At 36.5% G+C, this 23797-nt stretch overlaps 1 protein-coding gene across 1 annotated transcript in view; it reads left to right on the plus strand.

The window, feature by feature from the left end:
- The window catches only part of KMT2C (lysine (K)-specific methyltransferase 2C), a 187666-nt gene that overhangs the window by 78408 nt on the left and 85461 nt on the right, over window positions 1–23797 (plus strand). The window contains exons 19-29 of the mRNA XM_006895137.1: window positions 4180–4312; window positions 4548–4765; window positions 8588–8661; window positions 9760–9942; window positions 10320–12230; window positions 13182–13471; window positions 14590–16409; window positions 17025–17136; window positions 19388–19466; window positions 20837–20900; window positions 22620–22852. Coding sequence (XP_006895199.1) covers window positions 4180–4312; window positions 4548–4765; window positions 8588–8661; window positions 9760–9942; window positions 10320–12230; window positions 13182–13471; window positions 14590–16409; window positions 17025–17136; window positions 19388–19466; window positions 20837–20900; window positions 22620–22852 — 5117 coding nt within the window. The remainder of the gene's footprint in view (window positions 1–4179; window positions 4313–4547; window positions 4766–8587; window positions 8662–9759; window positions 9943–10319; window positions 12231–13181; window positions 13472–14589; window positions 16410–17024; window positions 17137–19387; window positions 19467–20836; window positions 20901–22619; window positions 22853–23797) is intronic.

The raw sequence follows: 23797 nt of genomic DNA on the forward strand, positions 1-23797 counted from the left end.
TGTGTACCAATGAGGGAGTTTTTCTTTTGCTTTTCAAGGAGAGTAGCAAATGGGGGGGGAGGGGTTTGTGCGGGGAGAAGGGTGCAACAATGAGTGAATGGAATCCCCAAATCTCTGTAGATGTTCATTGAAATGAAAAATAAACAACCTAAATTAAAAAAAAATAAAAACAAATTGCATGCCTTTGGGATTGCAGCACACCTTTTTACCACTAGGGCACCAGTGCTCCCTGCACACACATGCAGGAGGCAATTGAAAGTATCATGGCTTTGGTTAGGTATGCTGTAGGTTTCAAAGTGATGTTCTTGATCTTTAACACCTTAATGAGTTTTTTTATAGCACTTGATTTCTTGACTGCTGCTCTGTGGGCATAGATTGTAGATCCAAGTAAAATGAAATCCTTAACACTGTCCGTCTTTTGTCTGTTTTTATAGTGTTTAGTTGTGAGAGCTTTTACTTTCTTTTTATTAAAGTTTAATCTGTACTGAAGATTTGAAGTCTTAGCTTCATCAGTAAATAAAGATTTCTTGTGAACTCAATTTGTTCTGGAAATATAGTATTTAATAAGAAGAAAGACTTCAAGGTCATCTTCATGGTAGTGAGGCTCCCCCTCAATCTCTCTGTGGCTCTCCATTTTACGCCATGGTCACTTAACTGACATAGTAATTGGTTAATCTCCATGTGAGTTTTATGCACCGCATTTGTATAATAAAACTATCCCCCAAAGTGTGTGAAGTGGACTATAGGGCAGGGAATCCACCCAACCAATTATCTTTTTTCTTTTTCATTTCCTTTTTTTAAAAAAAATAAAATTGGTTTGCATATAATCATATATTATGTTTTGTCCATATACTTTGTGTTTTATGTAAGTTCACATACTTTATATTTTTATTTTTTTTTTAATTTTATATAATTAATTAACATTGCTCTATGCCTCTTAGCACTTTGTCCTTATGTGACTGGAGTATTCCGCTCAGTAAAATGTTCTCTAGTCTCCCCTAAGTTATAATTTACAAAATTGTTGCTGCTTTGTACTGCCTAGTATTGCATTGTGGGACTTTACCACAATTTCTCTTCCCATTCGTTTGTTGATTGGCATTTGGGCTGCATCCATTTTCTTGCTATCCAACCAATTGTCTTTAACAGAATTATAAACCCAAAACCAGGAAGGTCATATGTAAAGAGAAACCCAGTGTGACCAGAATGCAAACTGTAGGTCTTTTTAATAATTGCCAAATTAGTGGTAATAGATAAAATATTACATGTTCAGAAGTATCTTAGAAAACCTTCACCTAATTCCTAATAGGAAGTTACTTAGGAACTGAGAGAGACCATGTCAATTTGTCATAAGCAATTTTTTTGTAGTAACAGGAATAGGATGAAAATAGAAGAAACATCTATAAATTTTAAATGAAAGAGCATTTCACTGAAAAGTCTTAACTAGCATTTGCTAAGTTGCATTCTTGTAGAACTGATACATATTTAATGGTGGTTGTTGTTGTTGTGTGCATAATAGCTGACCATCCAGTGGGTTTTCAGAGGCAGTAAATCACACAGCAGGAGACTGCTCATCTTTTTTCCGTGGAACAGCTGGTGGATTTTAACTGCATGCGTTTGGGTTAGCAGTACAGTTTCTCACCACAAAGCCACCATGTTATTGTTGTTATGAGCTGCCGAGTTGACTACAACCCGTAGAGACCCTATGAACAGTAGCTCTGAACCTTGCTCCCTCCTGAGCCAGTCTCACTGCCTCGGGCACACCTGCCCCTATTTCTACAGTCACTGTTAATCCATCTCATCCAGGATCTTCCTCTCCTGCACTAACTCTCAACTCTTCCAACTTTGTCCTTCACCAAGGACTGGTTCCTGCTGGCAACATGCCCACAATCTGCAAGACAGAGTTTCAAAATCATTTTCTCCAAGTAGCAAACTGGTTTCACCCTCTCCAGGACTTAACTGAACCTTGGCAGTCCATAATACATTCAGTACTCTTCATCGGCACCATAAGTCAAAGACATGGATAATTCTTCTGTTATCTTTAGTCATTGTCCAGCATAGTAAGTAATTGAGAAGACCATAGCCCTAGATTAGGCACGCCTTAATCTCTAAACTGACATTGTTGCTCTTTAGCTCTCTGGAGAGGTACTTGACAGCAGACTTTCCCAATACAATTCATCTTTTTATTTTCTGACTGCTGGTGCCAAGAGTGTTGATTGATTGTGGATCCAAGCAAGATGAAATTGCTAACAATTTCAATCTCTTTTCCATCTGTCATGGTATTGCCAGTTGGCCTAGTGGTGAAAATCTTTTTTCTTGATGTTGTGCTTCAATCCATGTTGAAGACTTAAGCCCTTGACCACTTGCAACACATGTTTCAGGTTGTCCTCAACCTTTAGCAAGCAAGGTTATGCCATTTGTACGACTTAGTTCTTTGGTGAGTCTTTCCCAATCCTGATGGTACATTTCTCCTCTTAAACCCCAGGCTCTCAAATTATCTGTTCTGTGTTTATAGTGAAAAGGTATGGAGAAAAGACACATCCTTGATGCTCACCTTTCTTTATTTTGAGCCACGCAGTGTTTCCTTGCTTTGTCTGACAACAGCTTCTTGATCTAAATACAGGTTTTGCATGAGCACAATGAAGTGTTCTGGGATTCCCATTTTTCCAATGTTAACACCAGTTTGGTATGATTCACACAGTTAAATGTTTTTTGCATAATTAATGACATGTAGGTAAACATTCTTCTGATACTCTTTGCTTTCAGCCAAGAGCCATCTGACGTTGGCAGTGATATTTCTAGTGCCACGGCCTCTTCTAAATCCAGCTTGAATTTCTGGCAGTTCTCTATTGATATACTGTTCTAGTTGGTTTTGTATAATCTTCAGCAGGATTTTGCTTGCGGGTGTACAGTTTGATAATTTCCACACTCTGTTTGATCACCTTTTTTTGTGAATAGGAATAAATATAAATCTTTTCCAGTCTTTTTAGGCCAGGTGGTTTGTCCTCCATATTTCTTGGCACAATATGGTGCACACATGCAGGGCTGCATTTTTTGCAAAATGTCAGTTGGTATTACATCACTTCCATCTGGTTGTTGAAATATGTCAGTTGATGTTTCATCAACTTCTGGGGCCTTATTTTTTTGCCAGTTCCTTCAGAGCAGCTTGAACTTCCTCCTTCATCACCATTGCCTGTTTAGTGTAATTTCTCTCTGTCAGCCAATTGTGTGTGTGTGTGTGTGTATACAATGACTCTGTGTATGCCTGCCATGTTTTGATACTTCCTGGATCATTCAGTATTCTCTCCATGTTGTTGTTGTCGTTTAATGCCGTCAAGTCATAGATGACTCATAGCGACCCTATGAACGAACAGCCTGAGCACTGTTCATACATAGAGTTTCTGGAGGCAAGCCATTTTGGAAGTGGATGCCGTTCCTGCTTCCAGGCTTGATTTAGTCGGGAAGCTCCAGCCAACACTGTCCACCATGGATGCCCATAGCATCCTTTAATTATTGGAAACCGGGGCTTGAATTTGTTCTTCCGTTCCTTCAGCTTGAGAAATGCCAAACAAGTTCCCTTTTGATTTTCTGATGCCATTTCTTTGTACATTTCATTGTCATACTTGGCTTTGTCTTCCTGAGCTGCACCTTGAAATCTTCTGTTCAGTTCCTTATATCATAAACTGTACATATGTTATCTCAATAAATCTATATAAAAATGGAAATTCTATTTCAGCCTACAAACACATTCTATTTTCAATAAAACCTGATAAAATGTGTACACATAGAGACCTGTTACTACTGATTTATTAATTAGTAACAACCATATAGGGATAGAGAACTGCCCCTTACTGTGTCCACGGTGTAATCTTTATAGGAGTACACGGTTTCATCTTTCCTCCATGGAGTAGCTGATGGATTCAAACTACCAACTTTTGTGTTTGTAGTCAAATATTTAACATTTGTACCATTAGGGTCTCTTAAATACAGTTCTAAAAACCATATTTCACCATTTCATAACTAAGCCATTCGTAGCAGTATTTTGGTGTAATTATTTTAATGCTATTGTGTAGTGTTAGTAGGTTTTTATTTAGATGTTTTTTACTTGTTTGGATTCCCTCCCGCCCCCAGAATTAATGAGTTATGTACAGCTATTTGACTCAAATTATGTTTGTCTTTAAGATGTTTTTTCACGGATCCCGCTCATGAATGGCCTTATTGGACCCAGTCCTCATCTCCCACATAATTCATTGCCTCCTGGAATTGGACTGGGAACTTTTTCTGCTATAGCACAACATCCTTACACTGATGCCAGGTATTTAAAAGTCTTTCTGTGGAAACTTAAGGCACAGTCATTTTTCTTGTACCTCTTAACTAGATTAGTGTGTTTAAATTATTGTGCACAGTATTGCTGTTACTACATTTTTTTAGTCTTCTGCAGCATTTGTCGTGCATGTTACTTTTTACTTTGGTTTTAATGAACGTTGTATTTTAACTGTACTATTTTAAGAGTTATTTTATGGTTGTAAAATTCTTATATTATTTCCCAGGGACAAAAATCCAGCATTTAATGCACTGTTGAATGATCCTAGTAGCTCTTGGACAGCATCCTCAGCTCCTCCAATGGAAGGAGAAAATGATACTATGTCAAATACCCAGAGAAGTACCCTGAAGTGGGAGAAAGAAGAGGCTTTGGGTGAAATGGCAACAGTTGCACCAGTTCTGTACACAAATATGAATTTTCCTAACTTAAAGGAAGAATTCCCTGGTAAGTTGTGTATGTTTTATTGCTATTTTACCAATTTTCTTTCATCCATAAAAATCTTTGTTTCATTTAGTCCAGCAAAAATCTCCCTTTTGGTAATTAACTTTAATAGGAAACCCACTTCCATATTGTTTTTATATTAACTTTTTTTTTCAAATTGTGTTTTACGTAGAAGTTACAAAAAGAATTGGTTTTACAATTCATACACATTTTGTTTTGTAGCACTAGTCCATACAGGATATCTTTCCACTTTATCCCTCTTATTAATCCTTCTGTCCTACACCTTCCTGCCTTTGAGCAATATCCCTGGGCAAATACCACTTTTTTTGTGTAGGTGGTTGATTATTCCAAGGAAGGAATGCCTCCCTAGTGGTTTTACTCATCTTACAGCCCAGTGTGGTGTTTGGCTACACCTGGAGCCATGGAGATGCACATACTTCTCCATGCTTGAAGGCTGACTGAGGGCTAGAGGCACCATCAGTCTTTCAGTTCTGTAAGCTTGACCATTTTTATATTTTGTTTGTTTGTTCTATATTTTGTAGAGTGGCCAGCAATGGGGTCTAGTTCATCTAGACTCAGGTTGAAGTTCAGATGATTCATTAGTACTTTGAACTAGTTCTTTCTGTGATTTTGTATGTTAATCTTGCTACTTTGCTGGAATAGACAATTTTCTACAACTTCAGTAGTTACTCAACAAAATTTGCCCTTAACAAAATTTGCCCTTGCTGTTTCTTTGATCTTTATAGTTTTAGGTTTTATGAGTGTGTCTGCCTGATCCAATTTAAATTCTTGGGGTTTTTTGTTTGTTTTCTCAATTTAAATTTTTATATATAGTGTGAGATAGGCATTTTTTTTTCTCTCCCTGTTTTCTACAAATGAGTAGAAATGGTGCTTTTTGCCAGCATCTTTTGTTAAGGTCTTTTCTCACTTGATGGGATTCATTGTTGTTGTTGTTGTTGTTGTTGTTGTTGTTGTTGTTGAAGATCTGTTGTCTTGTCCCTAAGTGCCTGGATTTAATTCTGGATTCTCGCTTCTGTTTCATTGGACCAGTTGTCATTGGGCCAGTGGTTGTTTTGCTCAACATGGAGGATGTGGAGTAGGTTTTGAGTTCAGTTAAGTGTAAGGCTTACTACTACTACTTTTTCTTCCTTAGTTGTGCTTTGCTTGTCTAGATTCTTTCTTTTTCATTCAAATTTGGTAAATCAGTTTTTCTGTCTCTTTGAGAAATGATAATTGAATCTGGATTGGAATTTCATTACATCTATAGATCATTTTTGGTAGTGGTGATATTTTGATACCATTATATCTTCCTGTCAGTGAGCATGATGCAATTTTCTCTTGGTGTAGATCTCATTCATTGTCTCTTGTAGAATTTTGTAAATTTTTTTTCTTTTTTATGTTGTTAGGTGCCTTTGCATAAGCTCTGACTCATAATAATCCTGTGTGCAACATAGTGAAACATTGCTTAGTCCTGTGCCGTCCTCATAGTCTCTACTTAATCCAATAATTGCAGTTACTACATCAGTCTATCTTTCTGGGAATTGTCTTAGCTGGCTAAGGCTTGGTAGCCTTTTTCATTGGTCCTCCAGCTAATATGGTTAAAGTATAGAGACTGAGTCTCACAATACCTTGTGTCATTTTCTAAGACAGTTTTTTTTCTTTTTCCTTTCCTTGATAGATGTAATATTTTTTACCAACACCATAATGAAAAAGCATCAATTATATTTTAGTCTTTGTCCAGTTTTACATGCATGTGAAGCAATTGAAATATTATAGCTTGGTTCAGATGTACATAATCTTTAAAGTGACATTCTTGTTCTCTAAAAGTGTAAAGAGATCTTTCACAGCAGATTCGTCCAGTGCAGTCCATTCTTTACTCTCTTTACTTTCTTGGCTACTGCTTCCAGGAATATTGATTATGGATCTAAATGAATTTAAATCATTGACAGCTTCAGGGGTTTTTTGCCATTTATCCTGAGGTTGTTTATTGGTCCAGTTGTAAGAATTTTTGTTTTCTTCATGTTGAAGTAATCCATGCTGAAGCCTGTATAGTTTTACATTGGAAGGGAATTTTTTTTGTTTTTTAATCTTTTGTATCTCTGATTAGACTCACTCCTAAGTATTTCACCTTTTTGATAGCTATTGTACATAGCATTATTTTCTTTATTTTCATCAGGATTCTTGTTACTGTAGAGAAATGCAAATGCTTCTATGTTAATCTTGCACCCACTTTAGCCACTTTGCTAGCCAAATCAGTTATTTCCAGTAATTTTTTTCAGAATTTTTATGTGTGGAATCATCTGTAAACTGAGATTGTTTTGCCTCCTCAATTGCCAATTTGGTTACCTTTTATTTCCTTTTCTGGTCTTATTTCTCTGACTAGGAATTTGAGAACAGTTTTGTAGTGTTGAACCACTCTTACATGCCTGGTATAAATCCCACTTAATTACATTGGGTGATTTTTTACATATTTGAAACTGTGGTGCAGTCTCGAAGGCGTGTGGTTTGAATCCACCAGTTCCTTCGCTGGAGAAGGAGAGGCAATCTCCTGTGCCAATAGGATCCAATTCAACAACAAAATAAATTTTTTTTAAAAATTTTAAAAAAACCACACCAACAAAAAGCCATATAATGCTGTGACCTATTGGCTAAAGGTTTTTGTTTAGGGGTTTGGTTTTTGTTTGTTTGTTTGTTTGTTTGGAGTTTTTTATTTATTCATTTTAATGACAGTTTACAGAGACTTAGGATTTCCGGTCATTCATTGTTGCATTTTTCTCCCTGCCCACCCCACCCCCTGGCTACAGTTTTATTGGGAATTTTTGCATTTATTCATAAGGTATATTGGTCAATAATTTTCCTGACTTTGTTAGCATTATGCTTACTTCATAGAGTCAATTCAAGAGTGTTCTACCTTTTTCTATATTCTGAAATATCTTGAGTAGAATTAATTGGCTCTTCTCTGAATGTTAAAGGTATTTTTATTTATTTAAATAAATAAATGCTGCATTTGCATCAATGTAGTTTGTCCTTCAGTAGAGGTGCATTTTTTTAAAAAGCCTTTTCTTTAAATCATGATACAAACTGATTCTAGAACCTCATGAAATACTGTTTCAAGTCTGTTGGTTACTCAGTTGATTTCCATTTTATCTATTGATGTTTGAACACTTAGCTTACTTTCTTTTTAAAATATAGCATAATCTCTTCTGCAGTTGTCCTTGAGTCTTAATTTCAACTACATTTTATATGCTGTCATAAAACTGAAATTTCATGGAAATACCTAGAAATAATGTCTTTTCCATGTTCTTATTTTACTCAAATACTAGTGAGATGCATATGTGCAACAGCTCTGAACCCCACTCTATCCTGAGCCAACCTGATCATCTCCAACATTTTTTATTGCTCAGCATCTTCCAGTTTTAATTTAACAATTAAAAAACTTATGACTAAGGTGATACTTCATTCAGAAAAATGAGTATTTTGACCTGTTTTGTGCCAGAGACTCTGTATTGTGCCATAAACCTCATATAGGTGGCCTGAAAAATAACAACTGTTTTGCAATCCCAAAGGCACACAGTTCAGAGCCACCCGCTGCTCCACAGGAGAATGATGGGCAGTCTCCTCCTTTGTGATTTACTGTCTCTGAAAACCCCCTGGAAAGTCAACTATGAGTCAATTCCAACTCCACAGCAGATGCCAACAACATACAAATTACTATAAAAGTAATTGATAAGAAACCCTGACCTGAATCAAATAATTGTCAGCAATTTAAAAAAAAACAAAACAAAACCATGGTTCTATAAGTGTATACTGTGTTCTTTGTTGTAGACTGGACTACCAGAGTGAAGCAGATTGCTAAATTGTGGAGAAAAGCAAGCTCACAGGAAAGAGCACCATATGTGGTATTTTAAAAACTTCTGTGTATTTATATCTTTATACATGGCTAGTGGAGAGAGAAAAAAAAATTCTTTTTCTCTTGCAGAAAGTAGGTGCTAATACCTGAACAGCAGAAACTTTTATAATGACTTCCTAAATCATCACACATAGGAGCATGACATTTATTAAGATAGTTAATGAAGGATATTATGGATTGAAAATCAGCTATATTGTATGCATGTTTAGTTCATTTCACTTAAACATTTGTCTTTTCAGAAGAATACTAACCATAGAGGCTTAATTAATGTGCTTCAGTTTTGTTTATAATAAGCTCTTGTCTAACTTAGTTCAGTAGAGAACTTTTGTGCATCAGAAAGGACAAATATAGACACTTGTAAGACCTCTTCAAACATAATATTTGCTAAAAATTATTATGGTAACTATATAAGGTTTACAGTTCGGATAGTGAATTGTTTCAGAGTCAAATTAAGATTCTCAGTTGGAGTCAGTTCTTTACTTTCATTTTAAAGCACATGAAATCTTTGTTATTAAACAAGGTTTTTTTCCAGCTTGATTTTAGCACGTATATTTTTAAGTGATAAAGTTTGCTTGGATATAGCTTCTCTTTTTTTTTTCTTTTAAATTATATGCTTTATCTTCTTTTACCTTGACTTTGGTAAGATAATGACAGACTGTTTTTAGTATTTCTGAATATCTTCTAATATTAAGTTCCACAGTTACAAGTTTCAGATTTGAAGGAGAGATTTGCTATTTTATTTTTCTCTAAATTAAAAGGGTATTAACTCTTGCATTTTATAAATGTCTGTCCAGAAAATGAGAATGAAAATGTTAGCTTATCCCTGGGATCTCCACTTGTTGCAGACACGTAGGTGGAAATGTGCTCTCTAAAAATAAGTTGCATGATCTGTGATAAAGATGGATTAGAGTATGGGCACCTTTCATAGAAAAGGTTACAAAACCCATGGATAATATCTCAGCTTTTTAACCCATGCTCTTCTTGCCCTGTTTTTAATGTCATAAAGTTTACTGTAAGTTTTGTGTTTTTTCTTAAAACATGTTCTTGCATACTAGAAGATAATTTTTTTCCTCTTTTCTCCCCCAAGCAAAAAGCCAGAGATAATAGAGCTGCTTTACGCATTAATAAAGTACAGATGTCAAATGATTCCATGAAAAGGCAGCAACAGCAGGATAGCATCGATCCCAGCTCCCGTATAGATTCAGACCTTTTTAAAGATCCATTAAAGCAAAGAGAATCAGAACATGAACAGGAATGGAAATTTAGGCAGGTATGTAAAATTTTGGATGATTTGCTTTTGTAAATTGTGAAGTTTTGCTTTTAGATGAGTAGTATCATTCATTAAATATACTTAGTTACATCATTAAGATACAGTTCTTCATAAAGCAAGAAATTTTGATGAAAAATAGACTTGTTGCTTATTAAAATCTTATAAGTGGATTCAGAAAGTTCATTGAATTATTATGAGCAGTATAGTGCTCTAAGCACAGTGATGATGAATAATGGCATCCTTTGGGAATACATAATCTAATAAAAACCCAATTTGCTTGTTAATAATATCAAACTCATTCTTCTTCTATTGCTTTTTTCCTCCGGCTTGGTTATTTCCCTCTTTCACTATATGATTTTTCTTTACTATTTCAACAGCAAATGCGTCAGAAAAGTAAGCAGCAGGCTAAAATTGAAGCCACTCAGAAACTTGAGCAGGTCAAGAATGAGCAGCAGCAGCAGCAGCAGCAGCAGCAGCAGCAGCAACAGCAACAGCAGCAGCAGTTCAGTTCTCAGCATCTTCTGACACAGTCTGGTTCAGATACACCCAGCAGTGGGATCCAGAGTCCCTTGACTCCTCAGCCCGGCAATGGAAACATGTCTCCGGCACAGTCATTCCATAAAGACCTGTTTACAAAACAGCTACCTGGCACCCCTACTTCTTCGTCTTCAGATGATGTGTTTGTCAAACCACAAGCTCCACCTCCCCCTGCGACCCCTTCCCGGATTCCCATTCAGGACACTCTTTCTCAGTCTCAGTCTGCTCTGTCCCCTTCACCGCAGATGTTCTCCCCTGGATCTTCTAACTCTCGACCACCTTCTCCAGTGGATCCTTACGCCAAAATGGTTGGTACCCCTAGACCACCTCCAGTGGGCCATAATTTTCCCAGAAGAAATTCTCTTACAACAGTGGAAAGCTGTGTGCCATTATCATCAGTATCTAGGCCTATTCAGATAAATGAACCAATAGCCAGTAGGCCGTCACCAGTTAGAGATTTGTGTTCTTCCACAACAAATAGCGACCCCTATGCAAAACCTCCGGACACACCTAGACCTGTGATGACAGATCAGTTTCCCAAACCCTTGGGCCTCCCCAGATCTCCTGTAGTTTCAGAGCAAACTGCAAAAGGTTCAATACCATCTGGAAGTAGTGACCCCTTTACTAAACCATCTCCGAGGACAGATATGTTTCAGAGACAGCGGGTCCCTGACCCATATGCGCGACCTTTGTTGACACCAGCACCTCTCGAAAGTGCTCCTGGACCCTTTAAGACTCCAATGCAGCCCCCTCCGTCCTCCCAGGACCCTTATATATCAGTGTCACAGGCACCAAGACGAATGTCTGTTGACCCTTATGAACGACCTGCTTTAACACCAAGACCTATAGATAGTTTTTCCCTTAACCAATCTAGTGATCCATATAGCCAGCCTCCCCTCACTCCACATCCAGCAGTGAATGACTCTTTTACTCATCCTTCAAGGGCTTTTTCCCAGTCTGGAACCATATCAAGACCAATATCTCAGGACCCATATTCTCAGCCTCCAGGAACTCCACGACCTGTTGTAGAGTCTTATGCCCAATCCTCAGGAACAGCTCGGTCCAATCCCGACCCTTATTCTCAACCTCCTAGAACTCCCCGACCCACCAGTATTGATCCGTATAGTCAACAGCCACCAACTCCAAGGCCATCTACACAGACAGACTTGTTTGTTCCATCTGCAACTACTCAGAGACATTCTGATCCATATGCACATCCACCTGGAACACCTCGACCTGGAATTCCTGCTGCTTACTCTCAGCCACCAGCAACACCGAGGCCAAGAATTCCAGAGAGTTTTACGAGATCCTCAATGACACGACCAGCCCTCATGCCAAACCAAGATCTTTTCCTGCATGCAGCACAAAATCGAGGACCACCTTTATCTGGCCCTTTGGTAAGGCCACCTGATACGTGTTCCCAAACTCCTAGGCCACCCGGATCTAGTCTGATAGACACATTTAGCCGTGTTTCCCCATCTGCTGCCCATGATCCCTATGACCAGTCTCCAGTGACTCCAAGAACTCAGCCAGACTCTTTTGGGACAAGTCAAGTGACTCATGATGTCACTGATCATCCAAGGCCTGGTTCAGAGGGGAGCTTTAATGCATCGTCAAACTCTCCCCTGAATTCCCAAGTTCAACCATTTTCTAGTGTCTCCCAAATTCCTGGACCTGTACCAACTTCAGGTGTAACTGATACTCCGAATACCATCAATATGACTCAAGCAGACACAGAGAAATTGAGACAGGTAAACATGCTATAAGTTCTTAGATACTTTATGTATTTCGCAAAAACGTCCACTTATTTCATCAAATATGTTTATGCTATAGAATTCATATTGCAGAAGAAGAAAATTGGTAAATTTAACACTGACTGAATTAGATTTAGTCTGTATATCTGATTTCTGTCTTATTAAATTCATAGGGAAATATTAAATTGAATCCTTTTAGTTTTCTTTTTGGCAAGGGAAAAGATTTAGATCATCAATTTCTTTTAGATAATCTGTTGAATAATTGTATTGTTGTTACTATACCATCAGAATTAACCAATAGCTGCCCTTCTAGCATGTTTTCAAAGTAGTTATTAATAAAGGAAGAGATTGCCTATCTTTATACCATGGAGCAGCTGGTAGATTTGAACCACAGGCTTTTGAGTTGCCAGTGCAACTCCTTACCACTAGGCTACCAGAGCTTCCTGAGTTAAGTATAACTAGTGTTTTATCAAGCTGTGAATCATTTGAATATTTTAAACATCATACTATGAAAGCATTTTTGTTAGGTACTGTCACGTTGATCCCAGTTTGTGGTGACCACACATGACAGAGTAGAACTGCCTTATGGGGTTTTCTTGGCTATAATTTTATTTACACCAGAACACCAGAAAATGCTCTGGTGGTCTAGTGACAAGAAGCTGCACTGCAATCCCAAAGGCACACGGTTCGAGTCCACCAGCTGCTCCGTGGGAGAAGGATAATCAGTCCCCTCCCATGTAGTTAACTGCATCCTACTGGATGGCACAAAACAGCAACAGTCTTTACAGAAGCAGACTGCCAGGGTTTTATCAAAACCTCATCGCTCTTGATCAGACTCAAATCTAGCAGCAGAGTACTTTCACACCATCAGGGTTCCTCACAAAACGTTAGCATTTTTTCATGTCATTATCAGAAATATCAGTGATTTTTTCCCCCCTTCCTATTCAGCGACAAAAGTTACGTGAAATCATCCTTCATCAGCAACAGCAGAAGAAAATTGCTGGTCGACAGGAGAAGGGGTCACAGGATTCACCGGTAGTGCCTCATCCAGGGCCCCTTCAACACTGGCAACCAGAGAATGTCAACCAGGCTTTTACCAGACCTCCACCTCCCTATCCTGGGAACGTTAGGCCTCCTGTTGTCCCGCCTCTGGGGCCTAGATACGCTGTTTTCCCAAAGGATCAGCACGGCCCCTATCCTGATGTTGCTGGTATGGGAATGCGACCTCATGGATTTAGGTAAATGGTTAAAATTTCCAAGTAGATTTAAATTGTTAATAGATGAAAGGTAGAGATGATAAAATTCTATGTATCTCAGAGTTGTAATTATAAACTTTATTTTCTGTTAAAGAGATGACAGTTCTTTCCCTGTAAGTCACTTTCTTCTTTATGAACTATTAGGAACTGTATATCCTATTCTGCATTAATTGGGAAATACAGTATTAAGTATATTAACATTAAGTTGTAGCTGTAATATCATTTATAGTACTAGTTAAATCATACCCTTTACAATGCAACTACACTACTATGTACAGTTAAACTTCCAAAGTCAGGATGTCCTTAGAGATAATTGCCCTATTTCATAATATTAATTTTAAAATACTTACTCTTTTAGTTTACAGTATAAATATTTGTTGAAGTTTGCAAATTTAAAGGGAAGTTTTTCCTTATGACCTAATTTCCTTTTTTGTAATGGCTCTTAGAAAGGTTAAACCAAACTTCAGTCCTAACTCTAGTATCTAAATAAGTCCTCAGAATAGTTTTTAGTTTAATACATAGCTCATGTTCTGCATTTACTGTTCTCTTTGTCTTTTCCTTGTTATGTCTGTTGCTTTATTTTTATAAATAGAATATAAGTAATAAATATAATCCTATAGTATATTCATTTACTAAATTTTTATAAGTGATACCCTTTATCTCATATTTCCATCTATCATTCTCATTCCTTTCAAGCTTACATCTTTGATCTTTTTAACCTCTGAGGCTTCTAAGTCTCTTAATGTAATTTAGCAGACCTCCTACCATAGCTCAGTCATTCCCCAAACCAAATTCTTCCATAGAACCCTCAAAGTAGGGGAGAAAAGGAAATGAATGAACTCTTAATCATAAACTTCAGAGGAATAGTTAATTCCATCTGACTAGTGACATAATATCTGACAGATTGTAACCTTTAGAGCTCAAATAAGAATATTAAAGGGTATTCTGCAGAATTTACTTGCATATGAGTACTTTCTAAGGATATTTTGGTTTTTCTGTTGTATTTGACAACAGTACTTGGTGCCTTCCCTTTAACAGAAACCTACAATCTTAATACTATATCTCTAAAATTAACTGTTTGAATTTTTTTTTTCCTTTAGATTTGGATTTTCAGGAAGTAGTCATGGTTCTCTCTCCAGTCCGGAGCGCTTCCTTGTGCCGCCTCAGCAAATGCAAGGATCTGGAGTACCTCCACAGCTCAGAAGATCCATATCTATTGATATGCCTAGGCCTTTAAATAATTCACAAGTGAATAATCCAGTTGGACTTGCTCAGCATTATCCACCACAAAATTTGCCTGTTCAGCAGCATAACATCCTGGGCCAAGCATTCATTGAGTTGAGGCATAGGACACCTGATGGAAGACCACGTCTGCCCTTCGGTACTCCTGCTGGCCCCACTGTAGAGGCATCCTCTCATCCAAGACATGCATCTTTCATCCCTCGGCCAGATTTTCCAGGCCCTAGACCCACAGATCCCATGAGACGGCCTCCCCAAAGTCTACCTAATCAACTACCTATGCATCCAAATTTAGAGCAAGTGCCACCATCACAGCAAGAGCAAAGTCGTCCTGTTCCCCCCTCTGTGGGCGTGAGGTCTCTTAGTCAGCCATTAGGCAGTGAATTTTCAGAGGCTTCCTTATCAACATCTACACCTTTGTCAACATCTACTCCAGCTGAAACAACAGCTGATAATTTACAGATAACCAACCAGTCTTCTGATGGTATTGAAGAGAAACTTGACTCTATTGACCCATCTGTTAAAGAACTAGATGTCAAAGACCTTGAGGGAGTTGAAGTCAAAGACTTAGATGATGAAGACCTTGAAAATTTAAATCTGGTTACAGAGGATGGAAAGGGAGATGAATTGGATACTTTAGGTAATTTGGAAACCAATGACCCCAACTTGGATGACCTCTTGAGATCAGGAGAATTTGATCTCATTGCATATACAGATCCAGAACTTGACTTAGGAGATAAAAAAGGCATGTTTAATGAAGAGCTAGACCTTAATGTCCCAATTGATGATAATCAGTGCATGTCCATTGAATCAAAAAAAAGGGAGGTAGAAGACAACACTTTGGTTCTTCCTGATAAACAGTCTCCGCAGAAGAAGTCCACAGTCACCAGTGAGATAAAAACAGAAGTACTGTCTCCAAATTCTAAAGAGGAAACCAAGTATGAAATTGAGAAAAGTGAGGGTAAAGGTACTGTTGACATGGCCTGCTCACAGGCTTCTACTAACATAGATCTTAGTGATGGAGAAAAGGCTTCTTTGCAACCTTGTAATCCCGATTTGCCTGAGAAAGCTAATCAGGAAGCTGCTGACTCCAACACAAGTGTTCAAAGACCTACCCAGCTACCTGCTGAAGATGGGATAAGTTCTTGTGGTGTGACTGCCTCAACTCCTGTTCTCTCAAGTTTACTTGCTAATGAAAAGTCAGATAATTCAGACCTTAGGCCCCTGGGATCTCCTCCACCAACTTTGCCAGCCTCACCATCCAATCAGGTGTCAAACTTACCTCCTGCGTTAGTGACTCCACCTGGTCATGCCTTGGATAATGCTATGAATTCCAGTGTGGCAGTAGTCTCTAGGGTAAACCATACTTTTTCTCAGGGTATGCAGGTAAATCCAGGACTTGTTCAGGGTCCATCAACAAGTCACAGTTTTGGGACAGGAAAATCTACAAATCAAACAGTGCCTCTGACAAGTCAGTCTGGTACCAGTGGCATGTCTGGACCTCAACAGCTAATGGTTCATCAGACATTAGCCCAGCAGAATAGAGAGAGGCCCCTCCTTCTGGAAGAGCAGCCTCTCCTTCTACAGGATCTTTTGGATCAAGAGAGGCAAGAACAGCAGCAGCAAAGAAAGATGCAAGCCATGATACGCCAGCGAGCAGAACCCTTCTTCCCTAACATTGGTAGGACTTTACTTGAGTCTCAGCTGCAATTAGTATGAGCATTAGGCTGGTACTTGGTATCCTTATAAGATAACAGTCAAAATTATGTTTGCAGTAGTGCACTAATAAAATTTATTTGTTTGTTCCTCTTTGAGCTTTAAAATGGAAGCAATTATTAACTTTCAGGTAAATCCAAAGACTCAGAACTCTAAGTTGCAGACTTTATTCAATCCCATTATTAATGGTACTGTTATTTTTATTAAGTAGTATTTTTTCTACCCGAAAATGATCTTAATGTTACCAGTATTCAAAAGAGGTCTTTTCAGTATTCTCTCTGAACTCTTTAAGAGTGCTAAGTAATAGAATTCCTTCCTTTATATTGGAAATAACTACAGTTTTTCAGTCATGATGCTACATTACTTAAAAAGTAGTTCTAAACATAATGAAAATTTGAATGAAAAATTATTTTACTTTGATTATTGCCATATTCTTAATTTTAAGAAACTAATTCTTCTAAGAGGAAGGTATTGAAGTATATTTCACTTATAAATTACTGAGATGAAATTAAGTTTAGGATAAAAAATGTTCTACCATTTTACTATTTAAGTAAGTAACTTTAAAATTTTTCTTCTTTAGATTTTGATGCAATTACAGATCCTATAATGAAAGCCAAAATGGTAGCCCTCAAAGGCATAAACAAAGTAATGGCACAAAACAATATGGGCATGCCACCAATGGTTATGAATAGGTAGGTGAAAATGTTTCTCATTCTTCTGTGCATTAAATACTCAAAATTATTCTTTGTTCCTAGATAGAACACATTGAAACTTAAAGCCTGTATTTTGGAAATGAATAATATCTATTGGTTGCAAAATGATCAGATGTATATGCTGTGTAAATAATTACCAGTTTTAAGGTAAATAAAACAGCATAATAAGATTTGGAGGAGCAGCATGATTGGTCAGGAAATCTAAAGTATTTAAATATGAGCTCCCTTAAAATGGATAATGCTAACTAGAGATATCATATGTATTGGAGTTCTGCTGCCCTAGTGAGTAAGGAGTTGTGTTGCCAACCTAAAGGCAGATGGTTCATATCCACCACAAGAAAGATAATCAGTCTTCCCCATGGGATTTATAGTCTGAAAACCTAGTGAAGGGTCAACTATGAGTCAGTTCTGACTCAAAGACAATGAGTTGAGTTTGAAATTAGGACAGATCTTTCATCCTGAATGATGATGTTGTTATGTGCCATCGAGTCACAACTCAAAACGACCCTGTGGACAACAGCTCTGAAACCTGCCCTGTCCTGAGCCAGTCTCACTGATTGCAACATAACTACCTCCATTGCTCCAGTTATTGTATCAATACATCCTATCTGGGGTTTTCTTTTCATGCGCTGTCCCTCCACCCTCCCGAGCATGATATCCTTCTCCAAGAATCATTCCCTCCTTGGCTACATACATGCCTGGGGGATATAAGACAGACTTCAAAATCCTAGCCTCCAAGGAGAAACTTGATTTCACTCTCTCCCAGATAGACCTGTTTGTTTTCTTAGCAGTCCATGGTAGGTTCAAGACACTTCTTCAGCAACTCAAAGGCATTAATTCTTCCTTTGTCATCCTCAGTCATTGTCCAGCTCTCTGATGCATAGCAAGTAATTACAAAGACTATGTCTTGGATCAGGCACTCCACAGATGAATATTTTTAAAAAAATAAGAAGAAACTAAAGACTTTTTTTTAAATTTATTTATTTTTCATTTCAGTGAACATCTACAGAGATTTTTGAAGGAAAGATTATTTGATTTGTGAATTTAATAAAAGGGTTTTGGTTTTTCTCTCCCATCAAAAAAACTACACAGAGGGGAAATGTTAGAACATTATAAGAAAGATACTAGGTCATAAAGGCAATTGTGAATTCAACTCTAAAATAAAATATCCACAAACTGAATTTGAATCAAGGAATTAAAAAAAAACAGGAGTAAATAGAACGTTTGAGATTTAGGAGTTGGAAGGGTTTATATGTCTTTTCATTATTAACAGGAAAAATGGAATTGTGCTTTAAGAAGGACTATAGGATTACGTGCTTCTAAAATTTATTCCTTTAAGAAGTATTTATTCCCTCGAGATGTATTTGATACCATAAGGAATTGTCTCAGACTTTCATCTTGTACCACTATCTGAATTATCTGATGATTTCTTAAAAATGCAAGTCCTTTGGCTCCGGTAGAGATCTCCTTAACAGGAGTATCCAGATGTAGTGTCTGTTTGTCTATGTTTTTGGTAAACACCATAAATTTTACTACATTACTTTTCAACTAGAATATGTAATAAAAGATCCTCTCTCATTGAATAAACAGAGCAATATCAATGAGAGGGGAATAGAAATGTAGATTATTATAGGATTAAAAACAAACTACATCAACTTAAAATAAAGCAATATATCAAAGAATGTCAAAACCTATAAGAGTTTGTGTTTTTAGTTTTGCTGTTGAGATACTCTAGAAATGGTTAAGATGCATCATTGAAGTAACAGTGCTTTCTGATGATTAGCATTTATTAACAGTTGATTTATTTATGTGGGCCTTGGAAGTAGAACCTTGCTGTCATCATCATATTTATACCAGTTAAGTTCATTCTGATAAACTCATCATATATAATGCATACTGTTTATTCTTCTGTCAGGTGCTTCAAAAAAGTGGAGGTAGTAATCCCCACTTAAAAACTGTGTGATATTTAACAAGGTAGTGGATAATATTAAGAAGTAGTAATCTCTTAATGTCTCTGCTTGTTCCTTTGTTCGTAAGTAAAATGAAGATACTGAGAGAACACTTAAGATAAACTTCATACAGTGAAGGCTAAATGTGCTTACTACATTAAAAAAAAGTGTTTTTGGTGAGGAAGACATACTGCTCTCATCTTCCTGCAGCAGAAAAGCATTAAGCATAGAACATAACTTCTGAATGCTCCTCTTTGATACTTAGTGTTTCCTTTTTGCAGATTCCCCTTTATGGCTCAGTCAGTGACTGGAACCCAAAACAGTGAAGGCCAGAGTCTCATACCACAAGCTATGAATCAGGTAATTCTGCTTATAACCACTGATCCAGTCTAGAATGCTCTAAGGTTCTTAGCAACTTTGTACAGTAAGGCCACGTCTAGAAAGAGATGAGAGGCTTAGTGCTCTGCCAAATTCATTATTGGCTCAGCAGAAAGGAATTCCTCTCTTTTTAAAAAAAGGAAAGACATTTTAGGTTTTAAAAAGATTAACTGTGATTTCTGAATAGACCTGTACACGTGAAGTGGAAAATAACTGTAAGGAAAATTCATTGCTAAAGGTATTTTGATTTTGGTTTAGGAGTTTTGGCTTGGTTTGTTATTGTAATATTTTACAGTAAATAGATTTAGATGTAATTTAAAAAAAAAAAGTATATTTCTTAATGTTAAGCAATGGTTAGGAAAGTAGAAGTGCTCCTTCCATATAATATTTTCTTCTGTATTTCCTTGAATATTTTGGGGAAGCTTTTATGGTGGGGGAAAAAAGATAAAGCTCATACTATATGCCTTTTTCAAATTTCTCTCTGCCCTGGCAGTTATGCTTCAAGTTTTCTATGCTAATAATGGTTTTCTTTTCATAATTTAAAGTAGATACTTTCTGATATAAGGGGCAAAGCATAAACTTTGTTGTTGGTTTTCTATATAGACTCTTTTAAAATCCCAACTCTGACTTTACTCTCTGATGTTCGCCACATTCTTTGACTCTGGTTTATGCTCTGTATACCAATTGTTTTATAATACCATAAAGATTGCACACAGATTATAGTAACAGCAATTATTATAATCATTATACTGTCTAAAAAACTTAAAACAACTGGGTAAATTTATCAGACCTCGTTAGAAAATTGTGAAATTTAAAACTATTCAGTTACATTGGGATACATATGACATTCAACTGGAAAATAAGACTAGTAATTTTTGGTTTTTATTTTGATGTTTATGCATGTTAGAAATAGTAATCATGAAAACCTTTGTGCTGTAGAGTAAAAACTTGGTTTAAATGAGTCTAAATACAAATGAAATCAGATAAACTTTATCAAAAAGTGAATGGAGACATGAATCTCTGTAGATTCCTGTTAGCAAATAATTATAACCCTAAAATTATATTTCTAATGACTAATCCTTTGCCTTAAATGTAATTCTTATTTAGCTGAAACCTAGAAAATACAGTAGTGCGGACATAGTTATAAATTTTCAGAAATTAAGTTGTTGCCACTAAATTCACTCTTTTTAATGTAAATCCACACTTTAATGATTAGTTTTAGGAAATCAAAGTTTGTTTGGTTATTTTTTACCCTCCTCCATTTCTTTTTTTCTCCCCATAATTTGAAAAAATTATTTTCCCCTTTAACTGAAATGTGGAATAAACCTATGTATAAATTTTACTTATTTTAGGATGGCAGTATAACACATCAGATTTCTAGGCCTAATCCTCCAAATTTTGGTCCAGGCTTTGTCAGTAAGTATAAATCTAATAAGTCATATATATTCTGGGGATTGCTTGTTTGCACTATATTTGTATTCTTCTGAAAACAAGTAGTTAGTTTAGACGTGATATTTTAGGCATAAGAGCCCTCATCTTTACCAAACTACACTGTCCTATTAGGCTGTCGTTTCTTCAAGGCATGTATTTTCATTTGGTTCCCCCCCCCATGCATGAAGATTTATAGATAGAAATAAAATATTTTAATATAGAGCAATCATCTTCCCAGTTATCTTCAATATTGTTGTTGCAGTTATTTTTTTAATATTATAGATTGAGTACTTTATTGTCTATAAAACTGGGCCACTTCTCACTCTAAAGCCTGTCTTCCTAAAAGTGAAAAGGACCCTGAATGGGAAAACAAAGGGAAATATACATATAAATAAGTTGGGTTTAGCAGCATGGTGTGAAGATCGAGTATGCAATGTGCCATTGAACCCTTTTTAGTTATTTTCAGGGATCCAAGATGGTTCAAGATAGTTTTTACTAAGTTCTCCCCAATCTAAACCTTTCTGAAATCTTCAGACTGTTTAGCTAACTTTTTTTTCACCATTATTTTTCATTTTGCTCACCTCTGCTCTCCTGGTTCCAGAAACCAGAAAGGCTTTCCTTGCGGTAGGTCTCATTCTACCAGAAGCAGAACTTCTGAAATCTTGTGAAAAAGCCTGTTCTTGAAAAATACTCTTCAAATTTATAGATTAGATTCTATGTTCTTACATATACTGGAACTTCTGGGTTTAGGAACAAACCCAAAGTCTGACCTTTTAAAATCCCCCCTCTGTTAATTATCATTATAATTTGAATATATACATAAATATATTTGCATTTTAAACAGGAAACTACTGTAACCAACTGGCTTTTTCTAGCTTTATTGTGCCCATTGGCTTTGGTTGGATTCTTAATGTATAACAATATTTTATTACATTGATGTTATTTTTCAGCCTTCCTATGATTGTATTCTTTCGTTTATCTGTCTTTGTAGTGAGTCAGAAGGTATATCACAAGTTCAATACCGTAGCTGATTTTTTTTTTTCGAAGTTAGGGCAGTACCTTTACAAATAAGAAAAAAAAAGTAAGATGAATAGAGATAATTATATCTGTCTAGATATTAATGGCAGTAATAAAAATGAAAAAAAATTTCCCCTAATTACTACCTTCCTTTACCTGTATGTAGATCTATAAATTATAAAAATTGATAAAATATTACCAGTGTTTTCAACCTCTAAATTTTCTCTAAATAAAACATAGAATTAGTCCCTTTCTAAAACGTTTGGTTTCTTTCTGCATAGGGCCTTTCTTCACTATAAAGAAATAGGAATATCTTATAAACTAAGGAAAATTAGCATGAAACATGATTTCTTAACTCATGCCTTACTAGACTATGTCTTAGTTTTGTTGAGAAAATTGTCTCTTCAATACCTATTAAATTGAATTAATATGATGTTATAACTTAGTTTTGAGTTGTGAATTAGTTTTTGGTAATTGATTAGTTAAAATAATTTCAGTAGATAAAAGTTTTCTGCTTTTCTGAAATTGGATTTGTACTAGTTAGAAATGTTAAGTATTTTAAGAATGTACATTGTAATTTGACTTTCAAAGGTTATGGTGCAACTACATTTCCTTTAAAATGGATTTGTGTAACTTTAATAATGTTGGAACTTTTAAAAAATTAACATGGATTTTTTTTTTCTTCAGATGATTCACAACGTAAACAGTATGAAGAATGGCTTCAGGAGACCCAGCAGCTTCTTCAGATGCAGCAGAAATACCTTGAAGAACAAATCGGTGCACACAGAAAATCTAAGAAAGCTCTTTCAGCTAAGCAGCGTACCGCCAAGAAAGCTGGGCGTGAGTTCCCAGAGGAGGATGCGGAACAGCTCAAGCATGTTACCGAGCAGCAGAGCATGGTTCAGAAACAGCTGGAACAGGTAATAGTGCATGGCATACTCACCTGCTGATTGCAGTCCAATTGGAAATGGCTCATAGCTGACCTTCCAGTAGATTTTCAGAAGCTATAGATCATGTAGGAGGAGAGTATCCATCTTTATCTCAAGTGTATAATACAGAAACCATTAATGATTATCTAGTAGACTTTTTCTGATGTGTCACTACAGCATGCAGAAGAGTACCCAGAAGGGACAGTTCTCTTACTTACTGATAGAATAACATCTCCAAAACTTATACTCTAGTAGTAGTCGTTTAGCACATATTTGTTAAATACCGTTGAAGAGATAAGCTCTCATAATAATCATTTAGAAGAAAAGGTTTTATTATCTTCACCATTCTTTATATAGTTCAAGATTCAGTTCTTACCCTTGTCCCCAAAAAGTCCGTTAGATATAAACGATGTGGCTGTGTCAAAGACAGGGCTCATGAAATCCTAAGTTCACGTGGAAATGAGAATCAGGAACTCAATAAGTCTCTTTTCACTTAGAGTTGGCCTTTTTATGATGTGTTTTATTCTGTCTAGTTCATAATGAGGGGAGCTGTGGTGCTATAGTCCACGGAGGCCGTGCTGACGTATGTGTATTCAAAACTCAATGCCACTGAGTCTGAATCAACTTAGAGCCGCCCTTCATTGGGTTTTCAGAGGCTGTAAACTGCACAGGAGGAGATTGCCTGTCTGTGTGTGTGTGTGTCTCCCTTTCTCTTAGTGTGTGTGTGTCTCTGTCCCTCTTTCCCCTTCCATGCCACAGAATGGGCTACAACTCATAGCAACCCTATAACTAAGTTCTGATCCTTGCCCTATCCTGAATCAACCAAATAAATACACATGCAAACTTTTTTTTAACTTTTTTAAAAATTATAATTAAATTTTATTCGTTTTAATGAACATTTACAAAGATTTTGGGTTCTCATTCATTCATTGTTGC

The sequence above is a fragment of the Elephantulus edwardii genome, unplaced genomic scaffold, assembly GCF_000299155.1.
Source record: "Elephantulus edwardii isolate Elephantulus edwardi_28Jun2011 unplaced genomic scaffold, EleEdw1.0 scaffold00161, whole genome shotgun sequence".
NCBI lineage: Eukaryota > Metazoa > Chordata > Mammalia > Macroscelidea > Macroscelididae > Elephantulus > Elephantulus edwardii.